Source organism: Anomaloglossus baeobatrachus, chromosome 8, assembly GCF_048569485.1.
Source record: "Anomaloglossus baeobatrachus isolate aAnoBae1 chromosome 8, aAnoBae1.hap1, whole genome shotgun sequence".
Classification (NCBI taxonomy): Eukaryota; Metazoa; Chordata; class Amphibia; order Anura; family Aromobatidae; genus Anomaloglossus; species Anomaloglossus baeobatrachus.
Window position 1 is genome coordinate 228,791,807 of NC_134360.1, and position 26,587 is coordinate 228,818,393.

Sequence of the window (26,587 nt, forward strand, 5' to 3'; positions counted from 1 at the left end):
GTGGGACAGTGGCACTCGATATTTATAATCCCAAATAGCCGTGAGAGAGGTGAAAAATGCACACTAAAAACAATGAGGTACTACCTAGAGATAAAACTGCAGAATCGGTAATAAATAGCCGTGAGAGAGATCAAAGGTGTTTAATATGTTAAAATATAATGCAGTAAATACGTCCCTAAAATACCATCATCTCAATCCAAAATAGCCGTGGGAGAGGTGGAATAGATATACAATGGTATATTACACACTACAAAAGGCACCCTGGGGTGGTCACGCACCCCGCTCCCAAAAATAATAACCAAGTATAGCAAAGGGAGACCACAACCAAACTGAATGTATATAGAGATCTCTCTCACTCATTCAAAGGCGGTGTCCCTAATAAATTACATTGAGAAGCAATGCGAGGGGGCGAAGTTGCCGAGGGGGTCCAACAACAACCAGAGTGAGTGGAGTAAAAAAAATTGTAACACTGATAGCATCGGTAATGGGGTGCAGAACAGTGCGGTTACAAAACTTAGCCTAGAGTGTATATGCTGATGGCAAAGGGTAACTGAGTAACAAGTATTTCATAGAAATAAAATGCAAGTGCATAGGACCTAAATCATAGTATCCCAATGGGATCAAGACATAGAAAAAGAGTAATATCCACAGTAAAAGCGGCTAGGTGGTACAGGCTACTGGGGCTAAAGAATAGTTAACACATAATGCACATACCCAAACAAGGAAGGATCACCACCAACGCGCGTTTCGCGGAGGTACTGTTGCTTTCTCAAGGAGGAAATCCTCGCTCAACTCTAATTGCACCATAATAATAAATGTGCCCCATTGTGCGCAGCTCATGCAGCAAAGCAGAGTTTTTAGGACATTTTATATCTCAATGTCAGATCTGCCACGTATGATGATGACCACCGTGCCATAGGATCCATGGGTGCTCGGCTGATTTCCCTGCCTAATACAGGGGTCTGTGAGACCCAGTGCAGTGTTTGTCATTAATGGGAAGCATTGTGCTGGATGCAAATGCTTTTTTCTATTCAGTCTTGAAAATTGAATCCTGTATAAAACAACTTGTGCACAATGGAGCCATCCATGTCCATCAGTCGCAGTTATACCTACTAGATGGCTTCCCAAAGTGCGCAACAATGAGCGTTATTCCTGGATGTGTGCTGTCCTGTGGGGTATGATCTGACCACACCAAAAAAAAAAATCCTACTGACCCAGGAACACTGCAAAAATAAAGCTACTGGAGCGTCATACCTATTGTGGCTGCAAGAAGCAAACTTGCTCTGTACTGGCTGATATTGTATCAGTGACCTGCTCTGTATTTCCCAGGCCATCTGCACTATCCCACTTGGGAGGGCTTCTCTACAGTCACTGGTGGATCCTCCCAGGTCCTGAGAGTTATAACCTTTCTGCAGACATTCCCCAGCAAAACCTATGAAAAAAAAAAAAATAGCTGTGCGCACACTGCGTTTTTTTTCTCAAGAACATTCTTTCTGCAGAATTTCTTGAGAAATAGAATGTGCATGTCACTTCTTTTCTGCAGGTACCTGCGTTTACTGCCATAGATAATGGTAAAAAAAAACGCAGGGACCAACCTGCAAAAAAACCGCATCAAAAACACGGTAAAACGCATGCGTTGTTTGTGCGTTTTTTTAACGCAAGTGCGCTAATCTTTTAGACTCAAGACATTTCTTGAGAAAAATCCTTTTTCTAGTGCGCACAGGGCCTAAACCTTGAGCCTTCATGTGTAGAGGAAGTGCAGCCTCTGTATTACGAATGGGGGCATGATGTTTCGAGATTTCAGAGGGGTCCTTTTATTTCCTGTGGGATTCTACATTGCATTTATTGATGTTTTATTTAAAAACATATCTCAGATATATATAGATAGATGTGTGTGTGGTTATAAAATGATTTGAAGATCCTTAATGTCCAGTCCTGCCGCTCGCATGTCATTGTCTTTCCATCCCTTCTAGTCACCAGTGTTGTTGATGATTGATATTTGTGCTGAACCCTCCCGTATCCTCGCCCTCTACGTTATTGTATTACTCCTTGTGTATACAACTTGTCCCAGAGATGGGCACAAATCGTGTAAGTTCTGCTCAGGACGCAGCATTATGTCACCTTGTCATCACCATTATACACGGCGTGACATATTCACACCGCTGCGCATGTCATACTGATCAGTCACGGCGCACGTCTGGGGCGGTTTAATTAAGCAGAACATGGTTTAATGCATGTAACTAATCAGAAACGCGTGAGGAGCAGAGCACAGGTGCGACAGAGATCAACATGATATCCAAAACACTGAAAATGCTATTATGTTCCCTTCCAAGAATCCAGAAAATCTGACAATCCAGCACCCGGCAGTTACCATTGATGCCAGATCAAAGGGATTTGGTCACAATGGTGGAACAGGATCTGTGTGAACGGTGAATGTGCTTGCACTCCATAGGCACAACCTCTCACCCGCTGGTGCTTCAATGGCTGCAATACCACGTGCTTACCCAAACTGGTCACAGAAGTCACATCTTCCAAGGGCATTTATATTGTTGCCACTATCTGCATTATCTCCAGCCTGGATAAAAACAATGAAGCAACTTTGCAAATAATCTTTATTAAAAATCTGCCACAATTTTTTTTTTTTTTTTTTTTTTTGTACACTGCAGCTACGATGCACACCCATGTGTCTCCATGGTTACAGACTACAAATCCTGCGTAGTCTGATCCTAGAATTGTGTTCATTACAGATGTTACAGACATAAGGCAAAACTCCAGACCGGCCTTTAGCACTGCTGGATGTCAGACAGATCCTCCTAGTGCTGCCACTGTTGGTAGCAAAACTGAGTTTTGCTAAGGATTACCTTTCATTATCATTCATTTTCAGACTCCATCATATGCAGTTTGCTGCCTTCTTGTGGCTGTGTAACGCTAAAAACGGACGCGTGATCTAATGTCTGTCTACGGTACTGCTGCCTTCACTAGCTCTCCTGGATCAGCACAACCTCATTCCTGGACTGATCTCCCCTTCTACATCTCCTGAAGGATTTTGCTTATTCCTCCCTTTCTATAGCCGGACTGAGCCTGCCCTTCCAACTTCAATACTTTCCCCCTCGCCCTTCTGAACTGTGCAGCACCCACCACCTCCCTTCTGCTATCTATAACAATGAGCGAAGAAAGAGAGAGAGCTCTGATAAATCTGTCCGATTTCACTATTGTGGTAGTGTCTCTCCCAGTAATATAGGCTGGATGTGAGATCTGTGCGTCTCTCCCAGTAATATAGGCTGGATGTGAGCTCTGTGCGTCTCTCCCAGTAATATAGGCTGGATGTGAGCTCTGTGCATCTCTCCCGGTAATATAGACTGGATGTGAGGTCTGTGTGTCTCTCCCAATAATATAGGCTGGATGTGAGGTCTGTGCATCTCTCCCAGTAATATAGGCTGGATGTGAGGTCTGTATGTCTCTCCCAATAATATAGGCTGGATGTGAGGTCTGTGTGTCTCTCCCAGTAATATAGGCTGGATGTGAGGGCTGTGCATCTCTCCCAGTAATATAGGCTGGATGTGAGCTCTGTGCGTCTCTCCCAGTAATATAGGCTGGATGTGAGCTCTGTGCGTCTCTCCCGGTAATATAGACTGGATATGAGGTCTGCGCGTCTCTCCCGGTAATATAGGCTGGAGGTGAGCTCTGTGCGTCTCTCCCGGTAATATAGGCTGGAGGTGAGCTCTGTGCGTCTCTCCCGGTAATATAGGCTGGAGGTGAGCTCTGTGCGTCTCTCTCGGTAATATAGGCTGGATGTGAGCTCTGTGCGTCTCTCCCGGTAATATAGGCTGGATGTGAGCTCTGTGCGTCTCTCCCGGTAATATAGGCTGGATGTGAGCTCTGTGCGTCTCTCCCGGTAATATAAGCTGGATGTGAGATCTGTGTGTCTCTCCCATATTATATGGAGAGAAGGTATGCACACCAGTGACTATGCAAGGGGAATATATGAAAAGCAGAAACTGCTGTGTGAATACTGACATGAAAAAATCCAATAGCTATATGTAAGAATGAAAATGGAATCTGCATTACTGCCATGAACATATCAATAAAGAGAAATTTAGCTATTGAATTGATCAATGCAATAGAGCCCCAACACTACGCCAAAGTATTTCTCTACGTTGGGGTCCCTAGCTTGTGTGTGTCCTCTCATGCAGTTAAACTTACTGTGTTGGGAAGCTGAGACCCAGGCTATATATGCGTATAATGTGGCCTGGCAATAGGTGTGGGTGGGTCCGGGTTCACAAACGAAAGACTACAAATTAATCTCCCAATAATATAGGCTGGATGTGAGGTCTGTGTGTCTCTCCCAGTAATATAGGCTGGATGTGAGCTCTGTGTGTCTCTCCCGGTAATATAGGCTGGATGTGAGGTCTGTGTGTCTCTCCCGGTAATATAGGCTGGATGTGAGGTCTGTGTGTCTCTCCCGGTAATATAGGCTGGATGTGAGCTCTGTGTGTCTCTCCCGGTAATATAGGCTGGATGTGAGCTCTGTGTGTCTCTCCCAGTAATATAGGCTGGATGTGAGGGCTGTGCATCTCTCCCAGTAATCTAGGCTGGATGTGAGGTCTCTGTGTCTCTCCCGGTAATATAGGCTGGATGTGAGGTCTCTGTGTCTCTCCCGGTAATATAGGCATATATATATATATATAATCACTAACTGCCTGCAACATGTTACTTAAAGGGGTTGTTCTATCTTCAGGAGCGCACAGCTCCTCTGCCTCTCCACCTTCTGCTTGGTACTGGCCATCGCTTTTATGAAAATTGACAACGCCTACCGGCCGGATGGTTGTGCGCTGGACTTAGCTGCTTGTTTTGCTGCTATAAGGAGAGGTAACCTTGTCTCCGCTGCTTCAGTGGACCATAAGATCTAAAAATCCGACTAACGACAGAGCAGCGCTTACAAACGCGTAGCGAACAGCTTACAAGCTTAGTAAGCCACTGCTGCTGGACTGCAGAGGAGGCTGGTAACATAGGCAATGACCAATAAACTATAAAATTGGAAACAATCTCTGTTCTTGAGAACAAAGAAGCGATACATTGCAGACTTGATTGTTTTTGTAAGCAGTTTTACCTGTTCAAGAGCTTAAGACACCGCTTTCAATTTTCAGTAGACATTTATCCTCACCCACAAAGGGTTTACATAGCGCAGCATATTAAGTGGACATTTGCTTTTAATCTAGAACACCCCTGTTTCTGCAGTGGCTTTCCTTTTTATTGGAATGTGCACATTGCACTTTTGCTGCCTTCATTCTGAATTTACAAAGGACCACGTATGAAATAAACCAGAATATGCTACCTTAGGTTGCTCCTGCTGCCAACAGTTACTGTGATGATGTCTGGATATAGAATCTTCATGGGTCGTCACCTGGAATGTCTTTCAAAGAAGTAGTTGCCTCATCAAGAGTTCATGTCTGGAATCAATGCCCTCCAGAAAGAATTTCAGGCCTTTGGGTGTCTTGTACAGAGTCAGTCTTGAGCTTAGCCCTAATCTACAACTGTTTTAAGCCAGAATATGGCAAGAAACACTCAACTCTAAGTAAAGAGAACTCTGTCCATCGTTAATTTAAGACATGAAGGTCAGTCATTCTGCAAAATGACTAGAATCTTGAAGGTATCCTCGAGTGCATGTTGTCAAAACCATCAATCATTGATGAAAATAGCTTTCATGAGTACCACCCCAGGAAAGGTAAGACCAAAAATGACTTCTGCTGCAGAGGATAAGTTCATCACAGTTACCGGCCTCAGAAACTGCAACCTAGATAACAGCTCCTATAAATGATGTACAGATGTCATCAAAGTGACTGGGTACTGTGAGGAATCTAAGGTGTAATATTTTTCCTTTTGTAGTTTTGACATCTTCAGCCTGAATCTACAATTTGCACATTTCAATAAAAGCAAGGAAAACCATGACTTAATCAGAGGTATCTGGACGTTTGACAGGTTTCGTGCTTATGCACTAATCTCCTAGTAACATGTTGCAGATTTACCTGTTCAGCCAGCTCTTTTCTATTTCAGAAACATTCCTGATCTGTTCGGATGTAGATAATTACGCTTTTACCTGACTTGCGCCCCTACCCTACGCAGAATTATGAAGTCAACAATATACTGGCGGTGTTGTCTACCCCTTAAATGACACCAGCCTGGTTCATGGGGCTTGTGTTACCGCTCGAGCTTCACTCCCTTCAACATGAGGCTCAAGGACATCTGCAGTGCTTACACTGGCAGTCAAAGTTGTGCCTGGCGCAGAGTCGGACTGGTTAAACCAATTCCCAGCTGAACCAGCAGAGAAGTATTTGCATTAATCAGCTCGGTGATTGGCTTCAGCTTTCGCCTCTTATTTAATATTGACAGAGAGTGCAAAATCAACAATCCGTAAATGAAATACAAGAGCCATGTGCTATGCGAGTGATGCGCACCAGGTGGCGCCATCTGTCAGATCCAGATGCAGCAGAATCTTTATTACTGGTGATCTGAACCTCAGAAGTTATTGTATCACATTTGATGTCTGCTGCCACTATAGACACATTTCTTCAACTTTACACTTCCTCACTTTGTCCCACTTTTTTTCGCCTACATTTTGGAAAATGAGGAAAAAAAAAATTCTAACAATATATCGGAACGCTTTTACACTTTGGCAAAAAAATAAAGCAAATCTATTACTAAGACTTTTTTTTTATTTTTTTTTTTATTTTTGAGTAGATGCACAGAAAAATAGACTATAAAGTGCTTGAAAGACCCTTTCCATTCATTTAGTTTTTCATCGAAGGATTTTTTTGGAGCATTTTTTCCTCTTAAATTTTGAAAAATGTATGTTTCTTCTTTGAAGCGGATCCTGGAGAAAACCTCTAACCTGGGCGCTGTCCAAAGAAAAAGCTGCATAGAAGGATTCAGGAAAAAAACTCTGACAAAACTCTTTAAATCCACTTCAGGGGAAAAGAAATGACTCCAAAAATGTAGCACTTGGATTGTTTACTGAAGCAGTTTCAAATTGAGAAGCCGGTCCTGAGGGCCCCAAATAAACAGTCGTAATCTGTCATTAGATTTTAATGTTGCTCTTTTGTAAATTTATTTCATTATTTATTTATTTTTTATTTTACATTCATTTGGAGCAATAAAAAAACCCAATTACAAATGTTTACACAGATCGTTAAAGTATAAACATGGAATTGAGAGATACATACATTATAGGGAAAAAAGTATTGGGACACTTGTCTTAATCATTGATTTCCATTTTTTTTTTCATTTAGCCCCATTGCCCCCAGTCTATCACCCCTGCTCCTTCACCATATTATCAGCCATTTCCACCATGTGACAGCGGCCGGTGGTGCAGAGCTCACTGATACCAGCGCATCCTGTAATAGGAGCCACCGGGGTAACAAGTCCGTTCCTGACATTTCTTGCTCTTGAATCTTCCCCATAAATGTGAGGGATATTACTGAGAAATGGAAAAAACTGCAACAACTCAGCTACTAAGGGGAGACCCCGTAATATTACAAACCGGGGGGCTGAGTGCTGAGGAGCAGAGGGCAGAAAAGTCACCACTGCTCTGCTGTTGACCCCAGAACTGCAGAGACCAGACCTCCTCTGGTAACATCAGCATAAACACTGCGCCCACTGGGAGCTTCATGGCCGAGGAGCTGTCGTACATCACCAAGCACAATGCTGAGCCGTACATCACCAAGCACAATGCCGAGCCATATATCACTAAGCACAATGCCAAGCCGTACATCACCAAGCACAATGCCGAGCCGTACATCACCAAGCACAATGCCGAGCCGTACATCACCAAGCACAATGCCGAGCCGTACATCACCAAGCACAATGCCGAGCCGTACATCACCAAGCACAATGCCGAGCATCAGTGTAAAGCCGCCACCACTAAACTCTGGAGGACAAGTGTCCTGTATGCAGCAGCCATACATCACCAAGCACAATGTCGAGCCGTACATCACCAAACACAATGCTGAGCCGTACATCACCAAGCACAATGCCGAGCCGTACATCACCAAGCACAATGCAGAGCCATACATCACTAAGCACAATGCCAAGCCGTACATCACCAAGCACAATGCCGAGCCGTACATCACCAAGCACAATGCCGAGCCGTACATCACCAAGCACAATGCCGAGCATCAGTGTAAAGCCGCCACCACTAAACTCTGGAGGACAAGTGTCCTGTATGCAGCAGCCATACATCACCAAGCACAATGTCGAGCCGTACATCACCAAACACAATGCTGAGCCACACATCACCAAGCACAATGCCGAGCCGTACATCACCAAGCACAATGCCGAGCCGTACATCACCAAGCACAATGCCGAGCATCAGTGTAAAGCCGCCACCACTAAACTCTGGAGGACAAGTGTCCTGTATGCAGCAGCCATACATCACCAAGCACAATGCCGAGCCGTACATCACCAAACATAATGCCGAGCCACACATCACCAAGCACAATGCCGAGCCGTACATCACCAAGCACAATGCCGAGCCGTACATCACCAAGCACAATGCCGAGCCGTACATCACCAAGCACAATGCCGAGCATCAGTGTAAAGCCGCCACCACTAAACTCTGGAGGACAAGTGTCCTGTATGCAGCAGCCATACATCACCAAGCACAATGTCGAGCCGTACATCACCAAACACAATGCTGAGCCGTACATCACCAAGCACAATGCCGAGCCGTACATCACCAAGCACAATGCAGAGCCATACATCACTAAGCACAATGCCAAGCCGTACATCACCAAGCACAATGCCGAGCCGTACATCACCAAGCACAATGCCGAGCCGTACATCACCAAGCACAATGCCGAGCCGTACATCACCAAGCACAATGCCGAGCATCAGTGTAAAGCCGCCACCACTAAACTCTGGAGGACAAGTGTCCTGTATGCAGCAGCCATACATCACCAAGCACAATGTCGAGCCGTACATCACCAAACACAATGCTGAGCCACACATCACCAAGCACAATGCCGAGCCGTACATCACCAAGCACAATGCCGAGCCGTACATCACCAAGCACAATGCCGAGCATCAGTGTAAAGCCGCCACCACTAAACTCTGGAGGACAAGTGTCCTGTATGCAGCAGCCATACATCACCAAGCACAATGCCGAGCCGTACATCACCAAACATAATGCCGAGCCACACATCACCAAGCACAATGCCGAGCCGTACATCACCAAGCACAATGCCGAGCCGTACATCACCAAGCACAATGCCGAGCCATACATCACCAAGCACAATGCCGAGCCGTACATCACCAAACAATGCCCAGCCGTACATCACCAAACACAATGCCGAGCCGTACATCACCAAACACAATGCCCAGCTGTACATCACCAAGCACAATGCCGACCCGTACATCACCAAGTACAATGCCGAGCCGTACATCACCAAACATAATGCCGAGCCACACATCACCAAGCACAATGCCGAGCCGTACATCACCAAGCACAATGCCGAGCCGTACATCACCAAGCACAATGCCGAGCCGTACATCACCAAGCACAATGCCGAGCATCAGTGTAAAGCCGCCACCACTAAACTCTGGAGGACAAGTGTCCTGTATGCAGCAGCCATACATCACCAAGCACAATGTCGAGCCGTACATCACCAAACACAATGCTGAGCCGTACATCACCAAGCACAATGCCGAGACGTACATCACCAAGCACAATGCAGAGCCATACATCACTAAGCACAATGCCAAGCCGTACATCACCAAGCACAATGCCGAGCCGTACATCACCAAGCACAATGCCGAGCCGTACATCACCAAGCACAATGCCGAGCCGTACATCACCAAGCACAATGCCGAGCATCAGTGTAAAGCCGCCACCACTAAACTCTGGAGGACAAGTGTCCTGTATGCAGCAGCCATACATCACCAAGCACAATGTCGAGCCGTACATCACCAAACACAATGCTGAGCCACACATCACCAAGCACAATGCCGAGCCGTACATCACCAAGCACAATGCCGAGCCGTACATCACCAAGCACAATGCCGAGCATCAGTGTAAAGCCGCCACCACTAAACTCTGGAGGACAAGTGTCCTGTATGCAGCAGCCATACATCACCAAGCACAATGCCGAGCCGTACATCACCAAACATAATGCCGAGCCACACATCACCAAGCACAATGCCGAGCCGTACATCACCAAGCACAATGCCGAGCCGTACATCACCAAGCACAATGCGGAGCCATACATCACCAAGCACAATGCTGACCCGTACATCACCAAACAATGCCCAGCCGTACATCACCAAACACAATGCCGAGCCGTACATCACCAAACACAATGCCCAGCTGTACATCACCAAGCACAATGCCGACCCGTACATCACCAAGTACAATGACGAGTGTTAGATGAAGCGGTATAAAGCTGCCACCACTCTGGAGGAGACGTGTTCTGTGCAGTGACGGATCGCACTTCTCTATCTGCGTCTGATGAAGGACTCTGGGTTTGGTGAATGGAGGCTGTTACCCCCTGACTGCATTGTGCCTGCTATATAGATGGCGGAGGAGGATAAGGCTCTGGGCCGTTATCTGGGTCCAGCCTCCGACCCTTAGCTCCAGTGAAAGTGATTGTTAATCTTCAGCACAAGACATTTTGGACAATTGTAGCTTCGAGCTTTGTGGGAACAGTTTGACGAAGGGTCTTTTCTGTTCCCCATGACTGTGCCCAGTGCACAAACTCCATACAGATATGAAGGGGCGAGAACATGATGGTCGCACAGAGCTCACACCCCAGCCCCATCCTATAACAGAGATTGTGAGCCCGGCCTCCCCCAATATCAGTGACACCTCACAAATGACCTGGTCAAAAGGGCAAAAATTCCCACAGATGTCTCCAAAATCTTGATCTCAGACTTGTGGTAGCTGTTATAACAGCAAAGGAGGGAGCAGCTCCATATTCTCTATAGATATAGGATGGGAGGTCAGAGAAGCCCCTGGTGATGTAATGTGGAGGGGGCACATACTTTTGTCAATGTAATAAACTATTTTAATCTCTTGACCCTTCTGCACTGTAATTATATACTGATTTATTTATTTTGGGCACAAGGACGAGGGAGCATAATCCTTAGACAATACCCCCCTCTGTCTTCAGGGGAGGTTTCGCAGCTCTTTGGCTTTCCAGGGTAATGAAACAAGGCAGCTTTCAGCTCCATTACTTTCCTCTTTTGGTGGTTTTGGAGTTAAACCCTATTTACTCTAATTAAACAGAGATACAATACCAGAGCTAATACCTGGACAGGACTGCTGCTCATTCTGCAAGGAAATGTCCATGGATTTCTAATCCTCTGAATGTAATGTCAGCTTTTGTAAAATCACAAATTCTCACAGGTTTTCTCCCTCTTCAAAAAGAAAAGTTATAGGGATGTGTGAAATAGATGAAACATGTGAGAAACCCATCAAATAGATCATTGTCAGCTCCATGCCCTTTGTATGATGCAGGTTGGGTGCTGGGTTTTTCGGATTTCTCCTGTCATGTCGTGTTCGGCCGCCAGGTGGCGCGCAAGATACACTAATAAACAGAACTGATAAAGTGCAACATTGTATCAAATAGTGTAAATATTCCCGAGTTCTGGGAACTGTCAATATTGTGATAATGTATCACTCCGGATTTGTGTGCTATGCAGAGCTGTGCAGGGTGAGGGATATAGTCTCTGTGTCCAGGGGAGTCTTGCATGTGTAGCAATATAATGTGCACATGGATCAGTGCCTGCTGAAGACTCCCATGGCTCTGTGACACAGCTTGTGCCAGTGCCTGTGCCCTGAGTGGCTCTCACCCCTGCACATGATGAATGTGTGTGACGTTGGCAGGAGACGCCCCCTGGTGGTTATATAGCAGAGTGCTCCCAGGGCTTGTGCACAGCACAGGGCTCCTCTTGCTGTAGACATGAGCTTGAGAAGTGCTGTGCACCTGGACGATCTCTGGAGGAAGCATGGAGTTCAGCCTGGACCCTTGTGACATCTTCAACCACTCCTCTGGAAGCATGTGGGACCCCAACATCTCCAATGTCCTGAGAGAGAGGAGCTGGAGTAACTTGAGCAGCAGGGTGGAGGACTGTGGGGGCTCAGTGTCTGTGGCTTTCCCCCTGTCCATGATGATCACTGGGCTGGTGGGGAATTCACTGGCCATGCTGATGATCTACAAGTCCTACAAGAAGAAGGAGAGTAAGAGGAAGCACTCCTTCCTGCTGTGCATAGGCTTCCTGGCTCTCACTGACTTCACAGGGCAGCTCCTCACCAGCCCCATTGTCATCTCAGTCTACCTGGCTAAAAGGCAATGGAGCAAGGTGGACCCCTCTGGACACCTGTGCCCCTTCTTTGGACTCAGTATGACCATGTTTGGCCTGTGCCCCCTGTTTATAGCCAGTGCTATGGCGATTGAAAGGACTCTGGCCATCAGGTCTCCTCACTGGTACTCCAGCAACATGAGGACCAAAGTCACCATCACAGTGTTACTCTGCATCTGGGGGGCAGTGCTTGGCTTTGCCCTCATGCCTCTCATTGGATTGGGGCAGTACACTTTGCAGTGGCCAGGGACCTGGTGCTTCATCAGCACTGACCACAAGACTCCAGGGAATATAGTGTTTGCTGCCACCTTTGCCTCTCTTGGTTTGCTGTCACTTGGCACCACCTTCACTTGCAACCTGGCGACTATAAAAGCCCTGGTGACCCGATGCAAAAGTAGGACCTCAGCCTCCCAGGCCAGCAGGCAGTGGGAGAGGATTACAATGGAGACCATGATCCAGCTGATGGGAATAATGTGTGTACTGTTTGCCTGCTGGTCACCGCTTCTGGTAGGCATTTATCACTACTACATGAGCCTATGGCAACCTGTGTCCTCCCAAGTTCCTGGCATGCTGTGACCTCTAGTACTACATCCCCTGAGGGGCACAGGCTGTTTATTGCACTTATTGTGCAAAGTTTGCATAAGTTTGTGAAGTAAAGCAGTTGCCATGTCAGCTTCCAAAGAGGTTCTGCAGCAGCTGGCTTTGATTTTTAATCCTATGATCCTCCACTACACTTGGCTGACAACTCTACTGTACAATGTTCCCCATAATATATTTCTCCAACCTATAGTTTATTATAACAATCAAGTGTTTACTGGTTTGATTACAAAGAGGTTCTGCAGCAGCTGGCTTTGATTATTAATCATATGATCCTTTACAACACGTGGCTGACAATTCTGCTGTATAATATTCCCCATGTTATATTTCTCCAACCTATAGTTTATTATAGCAATCAATTGTTTACTTTTCTGATTACAAAGATGTTCTGCAGCAGCTGGCTTTTTTAATCCTATAATCCTCCACAACACTTGGCTGACAATTCTACTGTATAATGTTCCCCATGTTATATTTCTCCAGCTTATAGTTTATTATAGCAATCAAGTGTTTTACAAAGAGGTTCTGCAGCAGCTGGCTTTGATTTTTAATCCTATGATCCTCCACTACACTTGGCTGACAATTCTACTGTATAATGTTCCCCATGATATATTTCTCCAACCTATAGTTTATTATAGCAATCAAGTGTTTTACTGGCCTGATTCCAAAGATGTTCTGCAGCAGCTGATATAACATAAAGCATCTATCTTTAAATATTGGATCCACAGACATAGGATATTTCTCTGTATACTGGCCACTTATGTTATATTTCTTCCGTAATATAATCCCATCATACCTATTCAGTGCCACTTCCCCTTCCAAAGATATTCTGCATCAGCTGCTATTAATGCTGAGCTCTTATCTTTAATCACATTAATTATTACCCTCCACCTCACAATAATGTTTCTCCATTATATAATTCTCCAGCACTGCAGTCTTTCTATCAATCAAATGATATACAGGTCTGAATCCAAGATGTTCTGCAGCAGCTGTTATTAATGCTGAGTGCTGATCTTTTACCTGTAAGATCCCTCTACCCATGTGCAAGGTTCTTTATATAAATATTTCTTCTTACACTTCTGTAGCATTTCTCTAATTTCAACAATTAAGTGACTGAAAGGTCTCTTTTTAAAGATGTTCTGCAGCAGCTGCTATTAACGCTGAGCTCTTATCTTTAATCATTAGTTATTACCCTCTACCTCACAATAATGATCCTCTATTATATGTCTCTCCAGCATTGTAGTCCATTTCTAGCAATCAAATGATAAGTCTGCAGTCAAGATGTTCTGCAGCAGCTGATAATAATACAAAGTGCTGATCTTTACCTGTAAGATCCACTACCACATGTGCAAGTCTCTTTCCCTATAAATTGCTTTTAACATTTCTGTAGCATTTATCTCATTTCAACAATTAGGTGACTGAAAGGTCATTTTCTAAAGATGTTCTGCAGCGGCTGCTTTTATTTCTGCTCTCTGATTTTTAATTGTAGTAGCCCCCAACACATATGGCAGGTCCTTTCTCTATATACTGCCCCATTACACTTCTGCAGTATTTATCTCACTTCAATCAGGTGATTGACAGGTCTACATCTAAAGACGTTGTGCAGCAGCTGTAAGTAAATCTGGGCTCTGATTCTCAATGCTATTGGTCATCATTACATGTGGAATATGCTGTACTCGAGTATGCTCTATCTTTGTTACCCTCCCGTAGCAGTATTATCACATTTTAACAGCTAAGTGATTGACAGGTCTGTTCCCAAAGATGTTCTGCAGCAGCTGATATTAGTGCAGGGCTCTGAGTTATAAATCCAAGGGTCTCCTCTTCTACATAAGAAGTTGCATTTCCATTGCAGCATTAGAACCCTATTCCTTTGCTTGGACCGATCGTCCGTGAAAGCTGTTCTGCAGCAGCTGTCATCCATATAGAATTCTGATTTGCTGCTGATACTTTCTGGAAACATTTTAAGCAATTGAGCCATTAGTCCAGATCAGCCTGTTTCCACCTAAGATGACAGGCGGATCGGCTTTGAGACTGAAGATTTCTGCACTCCCCCCTGGAAGAGGGATCTAATGACTGACAGTAAATTGCCATCACTTACACCGGGGTCTGGACAGTCAGGAGCGGAGAAAATCTGCAGACTGCAAAGCGAGCATCCGATTTATATCAGAGTGGTGAAACTACAATTCCCAGCATGCACCTGAGAGTTGTAGTTTCACAAGAGTCACAGCTTGGGACACACAGGGTTAATACATGGGGACGTGGAGCCTGGAGGGCAGCACATGGGGTTCTGTGTGACTCTGCATTGACAGTCTATGTGCCGCCATATAGCTGCTGAAAATCTTAAAATGATCCCAAATTGATCGTTGTTTGATCCCAGGGTTAGGCTGTGTTCACACGTGCAGATACATTGCATTCATGAATGGGGTTGTTTGTGCCTAAAGATTTACAAACAAAATCCAGGTTATCATATACTTATATGTGATCTGTCACAAAGTGGAGAATTATTTAACACATTAAATGCTGTGCACATGTGATATATCACAAGTGGACAAGTCACATTATGTTATTGATGGGAGGTTGTGAGTGGACACCCCTAATGGTTGCTGAAGCCAAGGAGGGCATTGGGCTACTAAGGATATTTGCATATTTGGCTTCTCTGTGCAATTTCCTTATCTCTAAGTGATATTGATGGAGCTTCCATTAAAATCAATCCCATAATTATTCGCTCTCAGCTTCCCCCATGGAGAGAACTGGAAGAGGGAGATGCGTGGAACCGCTCTACATGCTGGCAGTGCCCACATCTCTGCTGCCTGCACCGGAGGAGGGAGATGGTCTGAGCCACTCTACACACTGGCAGTGCCCACAGCTCTGCTGCTGAGCCGCTCTACACGCTGGCAGTGCCCGCAGCTCTCCTGCCTGCACCGGAGGAGGCAGATGGTCTGAGCCGCTCTACACGCTGGCAGTGCCCACAGCTCTGCTGCCAGCACCAGAGAAGGGAGATGGTCTGAGCTGTTCTACACGTTGGCAGTGCCCGCAGCTCTGCTGCCTGCACCCGAGGAGGGTGATGCTCTGAGCCGCTCTACACGCTGGCAGTGCCCGCAGCTCTGCTGCCTGCACCGGAGGAGGGAGATGCTCTGAGCCGCTTTACATGCTGGCAGTGCCCGCAGCTCTGCTGCCTGCACCAGAGAAGGGAGATGCTATGAGCCACTCTACACGCTGGCAGTGCCCTCAGCTCTGCTACCTACTCCTGAGGAGGGAGATGGTTTGAGCCGCTCTACATGCTGGCAGTGCCCGCAGCTCTGCCTCCTGCCACCCATAGTGTGACAACAGATAGTGGGGCTTAAAAGGGGCGAGAGATCATTCATTGCCTTTAAGAGGGTGACACCTTCAGATATCCTCCAGTTTTACACTACTTGACATTTTATCTAGTTGGTGGGGGGATTAATTAGTGGCTGACTCATTGCTCTCATTTTTCATAATTATATTATGCATTATAATGAACTTGCTGTTGATTTATTGCCGATTTTCCCAATTGAATTTAAATTGGAAGCATAAATCTGCATACCCCTCCAATAAATCAAAAAATAAATATCATCATATATATATATATATATATATATATATATATATATATATATATATATATATATATATATATATATATTAAAATAAATCCTCCCTCTGTGCTGCTGAAGATTAAGAGATCTATCTGCACTCACTAAATCCCCACTATCTGCAGATTTCCCTGTGGATTACTTTTTTGAATTTGTTGTTTGGCAGATGATCAGTAAGAGTTTTGTCTAATCCCTTTCCGGAGATCAGCGGTGCCACATGTGTCGGCGGCTGCTTATCTGCTGTATTCACTTATCCACTGAGAGGAGCGTGAATGTTAATAAGGAAATATATCTTCAGATAATTGTTGTGGCTCAGCACCATAGTGGTTTTTGCTGCCAGATCTCCAATTCCCACGTATCTGGGATCAAAAACCCACTGATTAGTTGTGACCACCAGGGGGCGCTCTACCTGCCAGTCATCCGGACCTCATACACTGATTGTCCTCTTCTAATAGTGCAGGGGTCCCGGTCACATATACGCTGATGTTCTTTTTGTGAGACTCCGTCCACTCTGAGAAGTATCTGCGGCCCCCCCGTCCTCGCTGAGCTGGAGGGGAGGGGGGAGTCACCAATTTGTATTCAGAATTGAAATTCTTCAGCCTCAGATTTCATTTTGGGATTTGGACATTTTCAAATTGATCACATGAAAATTTCCATTTTGCAGCATACAATCCTTCCATCCATTACACTGCATTTCAGGCTCCGCGCGGCTCCTCATTGTAGAATCGCAATTTTATAGAAGAGCTACTTGTAACATGAAAAGTGGAAATGTCAGGATTAATCCTATTATTATGTATCAGCCTAAAATGCCCAGCAAATGTCTCAATTCTCATGCTCTGTAACTCGGCGTCCGTTCTTTTCTCGTAGGCAGTTTTATTTTCATCAGCTTTCTGCCAGCTCGATAGGTGCTGGAACTTCCCTTCCCAAAATCCCGGCAGCATGGATCGTGCTGGCCTCTGTGACATGTCTTACCTGCAATCCTGATTCTTTGTTATCTCTTTGTGAAGTGTGACAGACAGGAGAGCAGGAGCGGAGAGACAAGGACCCCTTCACACTTCATGTAAGAAAATCAATGACCCCCCCAACTGTAAAAATAAGAGATTGACCAGAGGTGTAACGAGAAACGTGGCCCCCGCTGCAAAATCAGCAACAGGGCCCCAACTCTAGGAGTCTTTTTATATGGGTTAATGGGCCATTCCCTAATCTCCATGTCCCCGGTGTTATTGCCCCATTATAATTACTTTCCTGGAGCGACCCCACTTTCTGCCATCATTATTAATAGTGACAGATTACACTCAGCAGCAGGCAGAAATGGCAAATTACACAGAGGAGAATCCGCAGTCAGGATCTTGAACATGTTAATACCTTTTCGCAGGGGGTAAAACAACATAATGTAAAGGGATTTGCAGTTTACTTATTTATTGCATTATCTATCGGCAAAGACAGATATGAGACTGGACTTTGTACTAGAGTCTGTCCTGAGCAGCAGCATCCAGCGCAGGCAGCAGATACCATCATTATTCACTATCACGCCGAAATCTGACTGATATGACTAGTGATGAGCGGGCACTACCATGCTCAGGTGCTCAGTACTCGTAACTAGTGATGAGCGGGCACTACCATGCTCAGGTGCTCAGTACTAGTAACTAGTGATGAGCGGGCACTACCATGCTCAGGTGCTCAGTACTCGTAACTAGTGATGAGCGGGCACTACCATGCTCAGGTGCTCAGTACTAGTAACTAGTGATGAGCGGGCACTACCATGCTCAGGTGCTCAGTACTAGTAACTAGTGATGAGCGGGCACTACCATGCTCAGGTGCTCAGTACTAGTAACTAGTGATGAGCGAGCACTACCATGCTCAGGTGCTCAGTACTAGTAACTAGTGATGAGCGGGCACTACCATGCTCAGGTGCTCAGTACTCGTAACTAGTGATGAGCGGGCACTACCATGCTCAGGTGCTCAGTACTCGTAACTAGTGATGAGCGGGCACTACCATGCTCGGGTGCTCAGTACTGGTAACTAGTGATGAGCGGGCACTACCATGCTCGGGTGCTCGGTACTCGTAACTAGTGATGAGCGGGCACTACCATGCTCGGGTGCTCGGTACTCGTAACTAGTGATGAGCGGGCACTACCATGCTCGGGTGCTCAGTACTAGTAACTAGTGATGAGCGGGCACTACCATGCTCGGGTGCTCAGTACTGGTAACTAGTGATGAGCGGGCACTACCATGCTCAGGTGCTCAGTACTCGTAACTAGTGATGAGCGGGCACTACCATGCTCGGGTGCTCAGTACTCGTAACTAGTGATGAGCGGGCACTACCATGCTCGGGTGCTCAGTACTGGTAACTAGTGATGAGCGAGCACTACCATGCTCAGGTGCTCGTAACTAGTGATGAGCGGGCACTACCATGCTCGGGTGCTCAGTAATCGTAACTAGTGATGAGCGGGCACTACCATGCTCGGGTGCTCAGTAATCGTAACTAGTGATGAGCGGGCACTACCATGCTCGGGTGCTCAGTACTCGTAACTAGTGATGAGCGGGCACTACCATGCTCGGGTGCTCAGTACTGGTAACTAGTGATGAGCGAGCACTACCATGCTCAGGTGCTCAGTACTCGTAACTAGTGATGAGCGGGCACTACCATGCTCGGGTGCTCAGTAATCGTAACTAGTGATGAGCGGGCACTACCATGCTCGGGTGCTCAGTAATCGTAACTAGTGATGAGCGGGCACTACCATGCTCGGGTGCTCAGTACTCGTAACTAGTGATGAGCGGGCACTACCATGCTCGGGTGCTCAGTAATCGTAACTAGTGATGAGCGGGCACTACCATGCTCGGGTGCTCAGTACTGGTAACTAGTAATGAGCGAGCACTACCATGCTCCGGGGCTTGCTGCAGTGGGCAGTGTAACTGGTCCCCTGGTTATTTTTCATGTGTGACCCCTGTGGTGCAGTAATCCTCCTGTAGTTCCTCTTCTTCGCCCCTTCGCTGGGTCTCTCTGGCTGCCGTCAGTGCCCGGACTCCTGTGGGTGATGTGTGTCGGAGATCGGTGTAGATTATGATAAATCGGTGACCGTTCTGCGCACTTCTTGGTTCCCGTCCAGTAAATGACGTCCAGATCTCTGCCTTTGATCCCGGTGCTGTTGAGAGCAGTGATGGATTCCAGCGCAGCGTCCGCAGCTCTGATGTCACTGGAATGTCGGGACATATTTGACTCTGAGCCCAGACACGCGATTGTAATCCATAAAGGGTGATCTGATAAAGCGCATTGCTGGGATATACAGCCAGTGTGTATACGGGGTCTTGTGGGGTCTTCCCAGCAATGGGCGGCTTTACTGACACTTCACTCTGACAAAACTTAGGCATCCAGGAGATGTGTGATCGCTGCAACCCATCATCATGGAGGTGTGATCGCTGCAGCCCATCATCATGTAGGTGTGAGGCTGCAGCGCTCAACCCTACATGATGATGGGCTGCAGCACTATCATCATGGAGGTGTCAGCGCTGCAGCCCATTATCATGAAGGTGTGACTGCTGCAGCCCATCATCATGGAGGTGTGAGCGCTGCAGCTCATTATTACAGGGTTGAGCGCTGCAGTCCATCATCATGGACGAATGAGCGCGGCAGCCTATCATCATGGAGGTGTGAACGCTGCAGCCCATTATAGGGGTTGAGCGCTGCAGCCGCTGATTGGCAGCAGCACTCACATGACACAATCTCATGTGCGACCCGTCACACCCGGTGCTGATATCAACAGGAATGGCGCCGGTCCGGGAGCAGAGTATAAGTGGTTTTTATTTTCCGTTATTTCATGTTTCTTTTATTAAGGAGTTGACCACAAAGTGGATAAACCCTTTAAGCCGTTCCATTAATGACTTTTCCCAGAGGATAAAATCTCAGTACCTTTGTATCCCCCACGTTCCTCTCCATTGTATCGGATGTGCAGGGTCTTCTCCGTATACACAGAGCCCCCCGTGTAGGGCCATCTATCACTATTATGGCCGCTGCCTGCGATACTCAGTGCATCACTACGTGTAATTGTGGAGTATACTCCGCCCGCGTGTCACTATGAGTAATGGTGTCAGTTTTATACATTGTAGTGCTTTATCACTGATTTATGGCCGTATTTCACGCCGCAGTCATCAGATTTCACGCTGTATGCTAATTACAGGCAGGTCTGCAGATAATTAATCATCGGGTTTATAGTGGAATAGTGTGAGCTGATGTAGTGGAGCCGGGCGGTATAGGACAAGTGCCCGATTACACTGTTCTGCTGAAGAATTTCCCCCCTACTCCGCCATGTGTGATCTGCTATAAGCTATGGCATTGTGTAGCACTAGATAGTAGAGGGTGTTATTAGGGACCCCCATAACACAGGTGTACGGCCGCACTACCAGTCTATGTCATGTTATAATCACTTAGGATTTTTGGAATTACCAAGTATTCATTCATGGAGGATCTCTGCCACCAGTATGTGCTCACATTATGGCGCTAGTATGTAAACATTATTTGGCACTTATTCAAAAGTACTGTATGGCTCTAGTATGTGAGTATTATATGGTACTATTACATGGGCACTGTATGGCATTAGTATGTGTGTAGGTACTATAAGCCATTGGTATGTAGGCACTGTATTACACCAGTGTGTAGGTATTGTATGACGCTATAATGTATGTAATACATTACATTTGTGTGTATGTACTGTATGATACTAGTGTGTAGGTACTGTATGAAATTTGTGTTTAGGTACTGTATGGCATTAGTGTGTAGATACTGTATGGTACTAGTGTGTTGGTACTGTATGCAATTTGTGCGTAGGTACTGTATGACACAAGTATGTAGATACTGTATGGTATTAGTATGTAGTTAATGTTTGGTTCTAGTGTGTAGTTACTGTATGGAATTTGTGTGTTGGTAGTGTATGGCACTAATGTATAGGTACGGTATGGCACTTGTGTGTAGATACTGTATGGCACTAGTGTGTAGTTAATACATGGCATTAGTGTATAGGTACTGTATGGTTCTAGTGTGTAGATACTGTATGGCACTAATGTATAGGTACTGTATGGTTCTAGTGTGTAGATACTGTATGGCACTAATGTATAGGTACTGTATGGTACTAGTGTGTTGGTACTCTATGAAATTAGTGTATAGTTACTGTATGGCACTAGTGTGTAGGTACTGTATGGCACTAGTGTGTAGGTACTGTATGGCACTAGTGTGTAGGTACTGTATGGCACTAGTGTGTAGGTACTGTATGGCACTAGTGTGTAGGTACTGTATAGCACTAGTGTGTAGGTACTGTATGGGACTGGTGTGTGAGCACTGTATGGCTTTACAGTAGTAGGTGGGTTCTGTATGGCACTAGTGTGTAGGTACTGTATGGCACTAGTGTGTAGGTACTGTATAGCACTAGTGTGTAGGTACTGTATGGTACTAGTGTGTAGGTACTGTATGGCACTAGTGTGTAGGTACTGTATGGCACTAGTGTGTAGGTACTGTATGGCACTAGTGTGTAGGTACTGTATGGCACTAGTGTGTAGGTACTGTATAGCACTAGTGTGTAGGTACTGTATGGGACTGATGAGTGAGCACTGTATGGCTTTACAGTAGTAGGTGGGTTCTGTATGGCACTAGTGTGTAGGTACTGTATGGCACTAGTGTGTAGGTACTGTATAGCACTAGTGTGTAGGTACTGTATGGTACTAGTGTGTAGGTACTGTATGGCACTAGTGTGTAGGTACTGTATGGCACTAGTGTGTAGGTACTGTATGGCAGTAGTGTGTAGGTACTGTATGGCACTAGTGTGTAGGTACTGTATGGCACTAGTGTGTAGGTACTGTATAGCACTAGTGTGTAGGTACTATATAGGACTGATGAGTGAGCACTGTATGGCTTTACAGTAGTAGGTGTGTTCTGTATGGCACTAGTGTTAAGGCTCTGTAAGGCATTAATTGTAGACACTGTGCAGCACTATTGTGTAGGTACTGTATTGCCCCAATAATGTAAGCACTGAATAGCACTCATATATAAGTATTGTATGGCATTAGTTTGTAGGCATTGTGGGGCAGTATTGTGTTGTAATTACATAGAACTAGTGTGTTTGCACTGATTGCACCAGTACTATGGCTCTGGTATTGTGTGGCCCATGGCACCGGGACATGTACATTACACAATCACATGACCTCACACCATCGCTGTTGCAGAGCTGCATGAGACCAAGGGGGTGGGGGGGGGGGGTTTAGAGAATAAGACTGCAACAAGGTTGTGGTTCAATGAATTTGTAAGAATCAGACCCAGGCTCAGCTGATGCCCGGTGTCACATTGACATGTAACATGTACAGTGTCTTGCAAAAGTACTCACCCCATTGGCTTTTTCCTATTATGTTACATTACAAATTGTGATTAAATATTTTTATAATCTGATTAGTGTGTGATGCATCAGCACTAAATAGTCTCAGATCAGAAAGTGAAGAGAGAAAAATGCAGGCAAAAATTACATTTATGGGATAAAATAAATAAAGTTGCCATGTGCATATGTATTCACTCCTTTTGCTACGAAACCACTAAAAAATTCTGGTGCAAGCAATTCCCTTTATAAGTCACAAACTTAGTGAGACAAAGTCCACATGTGTTAAATCTAAGTGTCCCGTGGTCTGTCAGTATATACCCACATCTTCTGAAAGGACACAGAGGCTGCAACACCGTTAAGCAAAAGGCTCCACTAACCAAACAACACCATGAAGACCAAGGAGATCTCCAAACAATACCACGAAGACCAAGGAGATCTCCAAACAACGCCATGAAGACCAAGGCGATCTACAAACAACGCCATGAAGACCAAGGAGATTTCCAAACAATGCCATGAAGACCAAGGCGATCTCCAAACAACGCCATGAAGACCAAGGAGATTTCCAAACAACGCCATGAAGACCAAGGCGATCTCCAAACAACGCCATGAAGACCAAGGAGATCTCCAAACAACGCCATGAAGACCAAGGCGATCTACAAGCAACGTCATGAAGACCAAGGAGATCTCCAAACAACGCCATGAAGACCAAGGAGATCTCCAAACAATACCACGAAGACCAAGGAGATCTCCAAACAATGCCATGAAGACCAAGACGATCTCCAAACAACGCCATGAAGACCAAGGAGATCTCCAAACAATGCCATGAAGACCAAGGCGATCTCCAAACAACGCCATGAAGACCAAGGAGATTTCCAAACAATGCCATGAAGACGACCAAGGCGATCTCCATACAACGCCACGAAGACCAAGGAGATCTTCAAACAACGCTACGAAGACCAAGGAGATCAACAAACAATGCCATGAAAACCAAGGAGATCTCCAAACAACGCCATGAAGACCAAGGCGATCTCCAAACAACGCCATGAAGACCACGGCGATCTCCAAACAACGCCATGAAGACCAAGGAGATCTCCAAACAATGCCATGAAGACCAAGGCGATCTCCAAACAATGCCATGAAGACCCAGGCGATCTCCAAACAATTCCATGAAGACCAAGGTATATCTCCAAACAATGCCATGAAAACCAAGGCGATCTCCAAACAATGCCATGAAGACCAAGGAGATCTCCAAACAACACCATGAAGATCAATGAGGTCTCCAAACAAGTCAGAGACAATGTGGTGAGAAGTAGAGGTCAGGATTGGGTTGTAAACAATTATCCCAATATCTCATGTTTCCCCGGAGCACCATCAAATCTATTATCATCAAATGGAAAGTACAACAACCAACTTGCCACCAAAGCTCTTAGCCCGGGCAAGGAGGGCATTAATCAGAGAGAAACACAGAGAACAAAAAGGTGACTCTGAAGGAGCTGCAGAGACTGGAGTATCTGTCTATTTGACCATAATAAGCCGCACACTCCATAGAGCTGGTCTTTATGGAAGAGCAGGCAGAAAAAAAGCTTTTACTTGCAACCAAAAATTGTAAGGCTCGTTATGATTTTGCCAAAAGACATGTGGGAGACTCCCCAAATGTATTGAGAAAGATGCTGTGGTCAGATGGGACCAAAATTGAACTTTTTGGCCACGAAGATAAATTCTATGTCTGACACCAAACCAACATATCGCATCACCCTAAGAACACCATCCCTATAGTGAAGCATGGTGGAGGCAGCATCATGCTATGGGAATGTTTTTCAGCAGCAGGGACCAGGAAAACGGTCTTAGATGAGGGGAAGATGGACGGTGCAAAATAGAGGGATATTCTTGAGCAAAACTTGTTTCAAGCTGGTAGTTATGTGAGACTGGGACTGAGGTTCAGCTTCCCATAAGAGACATACTTGAGTGGTTTAAGGTAAAACGTGTAAATGTATTGGTGTGGCCGAGTCACAGCCCAGACCTTAATCCAATGGGGAATCTGTGGTCAGGCGTGAAGATTGCTGTCACCAGAACAAACCATCTAACTGGAAGGAGCTGGAGCAGTTTTGCCTTAAGGAATGGGCAAAAATCCCAGTGGCAAGATGTAGAAAGCTCATAGAGACTTATCCAAAGTGACTTATAGTTGTAATTGCTGCACAAAGAGGCTTCACAAATAACTGACTTTTGGGGGGGGGGGAGGTGAATAGTTATGCACACTGACGTTTTCAGTTACATAGGTTGAAAAAAGTCCTAGGTCCATCCAGTTCAACCTTATTTTGTCTCATTTGTTGTTTTCTTCACATAAAATGAAAACCAAATATTCACAGTTGTAGGAATGTTCTGTGCATGAAGTGATGCAAAGACTCAAAAAAAACAGAAATGAAAAAATGCTAAGGGGGTGAATACTTTTGCAAAGTACTTTATCACTTGCCTCTATGGTATATTGACTTTCTTTGTGTTTTCCATGCTTGTTCTTCTACCAGTCTGATGTTTCTTCTTCTCTTCTGCCCAACAGATCATTATGCTAAAGATGATCTTCAATCATACCTCAGTGGAACGCTGCGACCCCACCTCGCCCACCCAGAGCGCCGATCTCCAGAAAGACTGCAACTTCTTCTTAACGGCCATCCGCCTGGCCTCTCTGAACCAAATACTGGATCCTTGGGTTTACCTCTTACTCCGACAGATCCTGCTCAGAAAGTTCTGTCAAGTCGCCAACGCCGTGTCCCATTGCTCCAACGACGGACACAAGGAACAGCCGATCATCCTGAGCACGGACATAAGGAAACCTCTGAGCTGATAACAGAGAACAGTAGAGAAAACCAGTGCTAAAAAAAAAAAAAAAAAAAAAAAAAATGTGAAATGGTCCATCCGGGCCTCTGTTCCAGGAATGGAATACAAAGCTGCTAAATGGACGACTGTCTAATTTATCCTCTGTGCCAAATGTATTGATCAGAGGTCTGCGATCCGCGGCTCCGACGGTTGTGACACTGCAGAGCATGCTGGGAGTTGTAGTGTGACAGCAGTCGGAAATAGCGCCACTTGCAGATCTCCGGTCTGAATTGTATATATGTATACGTAAAGCTGCAAATGCAACAGAGACATCATCTACGTAATGTCAGAAGCATCCGGGATGACGACGACCGTGATGTCCTCTGAGCATCTATCCTCCATTATGACAACCAAAGCGCATTGTTCCCAGCAGCATCTGCTAAGTGCATGACAAAGTCTATATCATGAGCGAATGCCGGGAAATAAAACAGATCGTCAGAGCCGACTCCGCTGTATTTATTGTAGAGGAAGAGGATGTGGGGGGAGACGTGAGGCAGAGGACGACAGGGTGAGAAAAAGCAGAGAAAAAATGCAAAAACACCATAACAATAGTCAAAGAGGCCGAGTCTAGTCCTCATCACCGTCTGAGAATTGTATTTGGTGGTGACCGATGCCGGGGACCGCTGGGCTCAGAGGCTCGGACAATCTGGGTAAACATGCTTTCTACTTGTTAACATATAAGGAGCCCACAGCAGTTTGGTTACAAAAAGTTGTCACTTTCCATAAATAAGTAACTTTTTTTTAACCTTGTGTAAAAGCTGCTGTTCTTCCGAATCCAGCGATGTTTTTCTTTTGTTC

At 45.6% G+C, this 26,587-nt stretch overlaps 1 protein-coding gene across 1 annotated transcript; it reads left to right on the top strand.

The window, feature by feature from the left end:
* Positions 1 to 11,915: 11,915 nt before the first annotated feature.
* Positions 11,916 to 26,407, top strand: PTGER3 (prostaglandin E receptor 3). The gene is made up of 2 exons (XM_075321124.1): positions 11,916 to 12,858; positions 25,473 to 26,407. The coding sequence occupies exons 1-2, from the start codon at positions 11,998 to 12,000 to the stop codon at positions 25,755 to 25,757; spliced, it is 1,146 nt and encodes a 381-aa protein (XP_075177239.1). The 5' UTR covers positions 11,916 to 11,997; the 3' UTR covers positions 25,758 to 26,407.
* Positions 26,408 to 26,587: the final 180 nt, after the last annotated feature.

What these genes read in the sequence shown, in the direction of transcription:
- PTGER3 (XM_075321124.1), top strand. Translation starts at nt 11,998, where the DNA reads ATGGAGTTCAGCCTGGACCCTTGTGACATCTTCAACCACTCCTCTGGA. An exon ending in CCTGCTGGTCACCGCTTCTG is followed by an intron (nt 12,859 to 25,472) that starts GTAGGCATTTAT and finishes TCTGCCCAACAG; the next exon opens with ATCATTATGCTAAAGATGAT.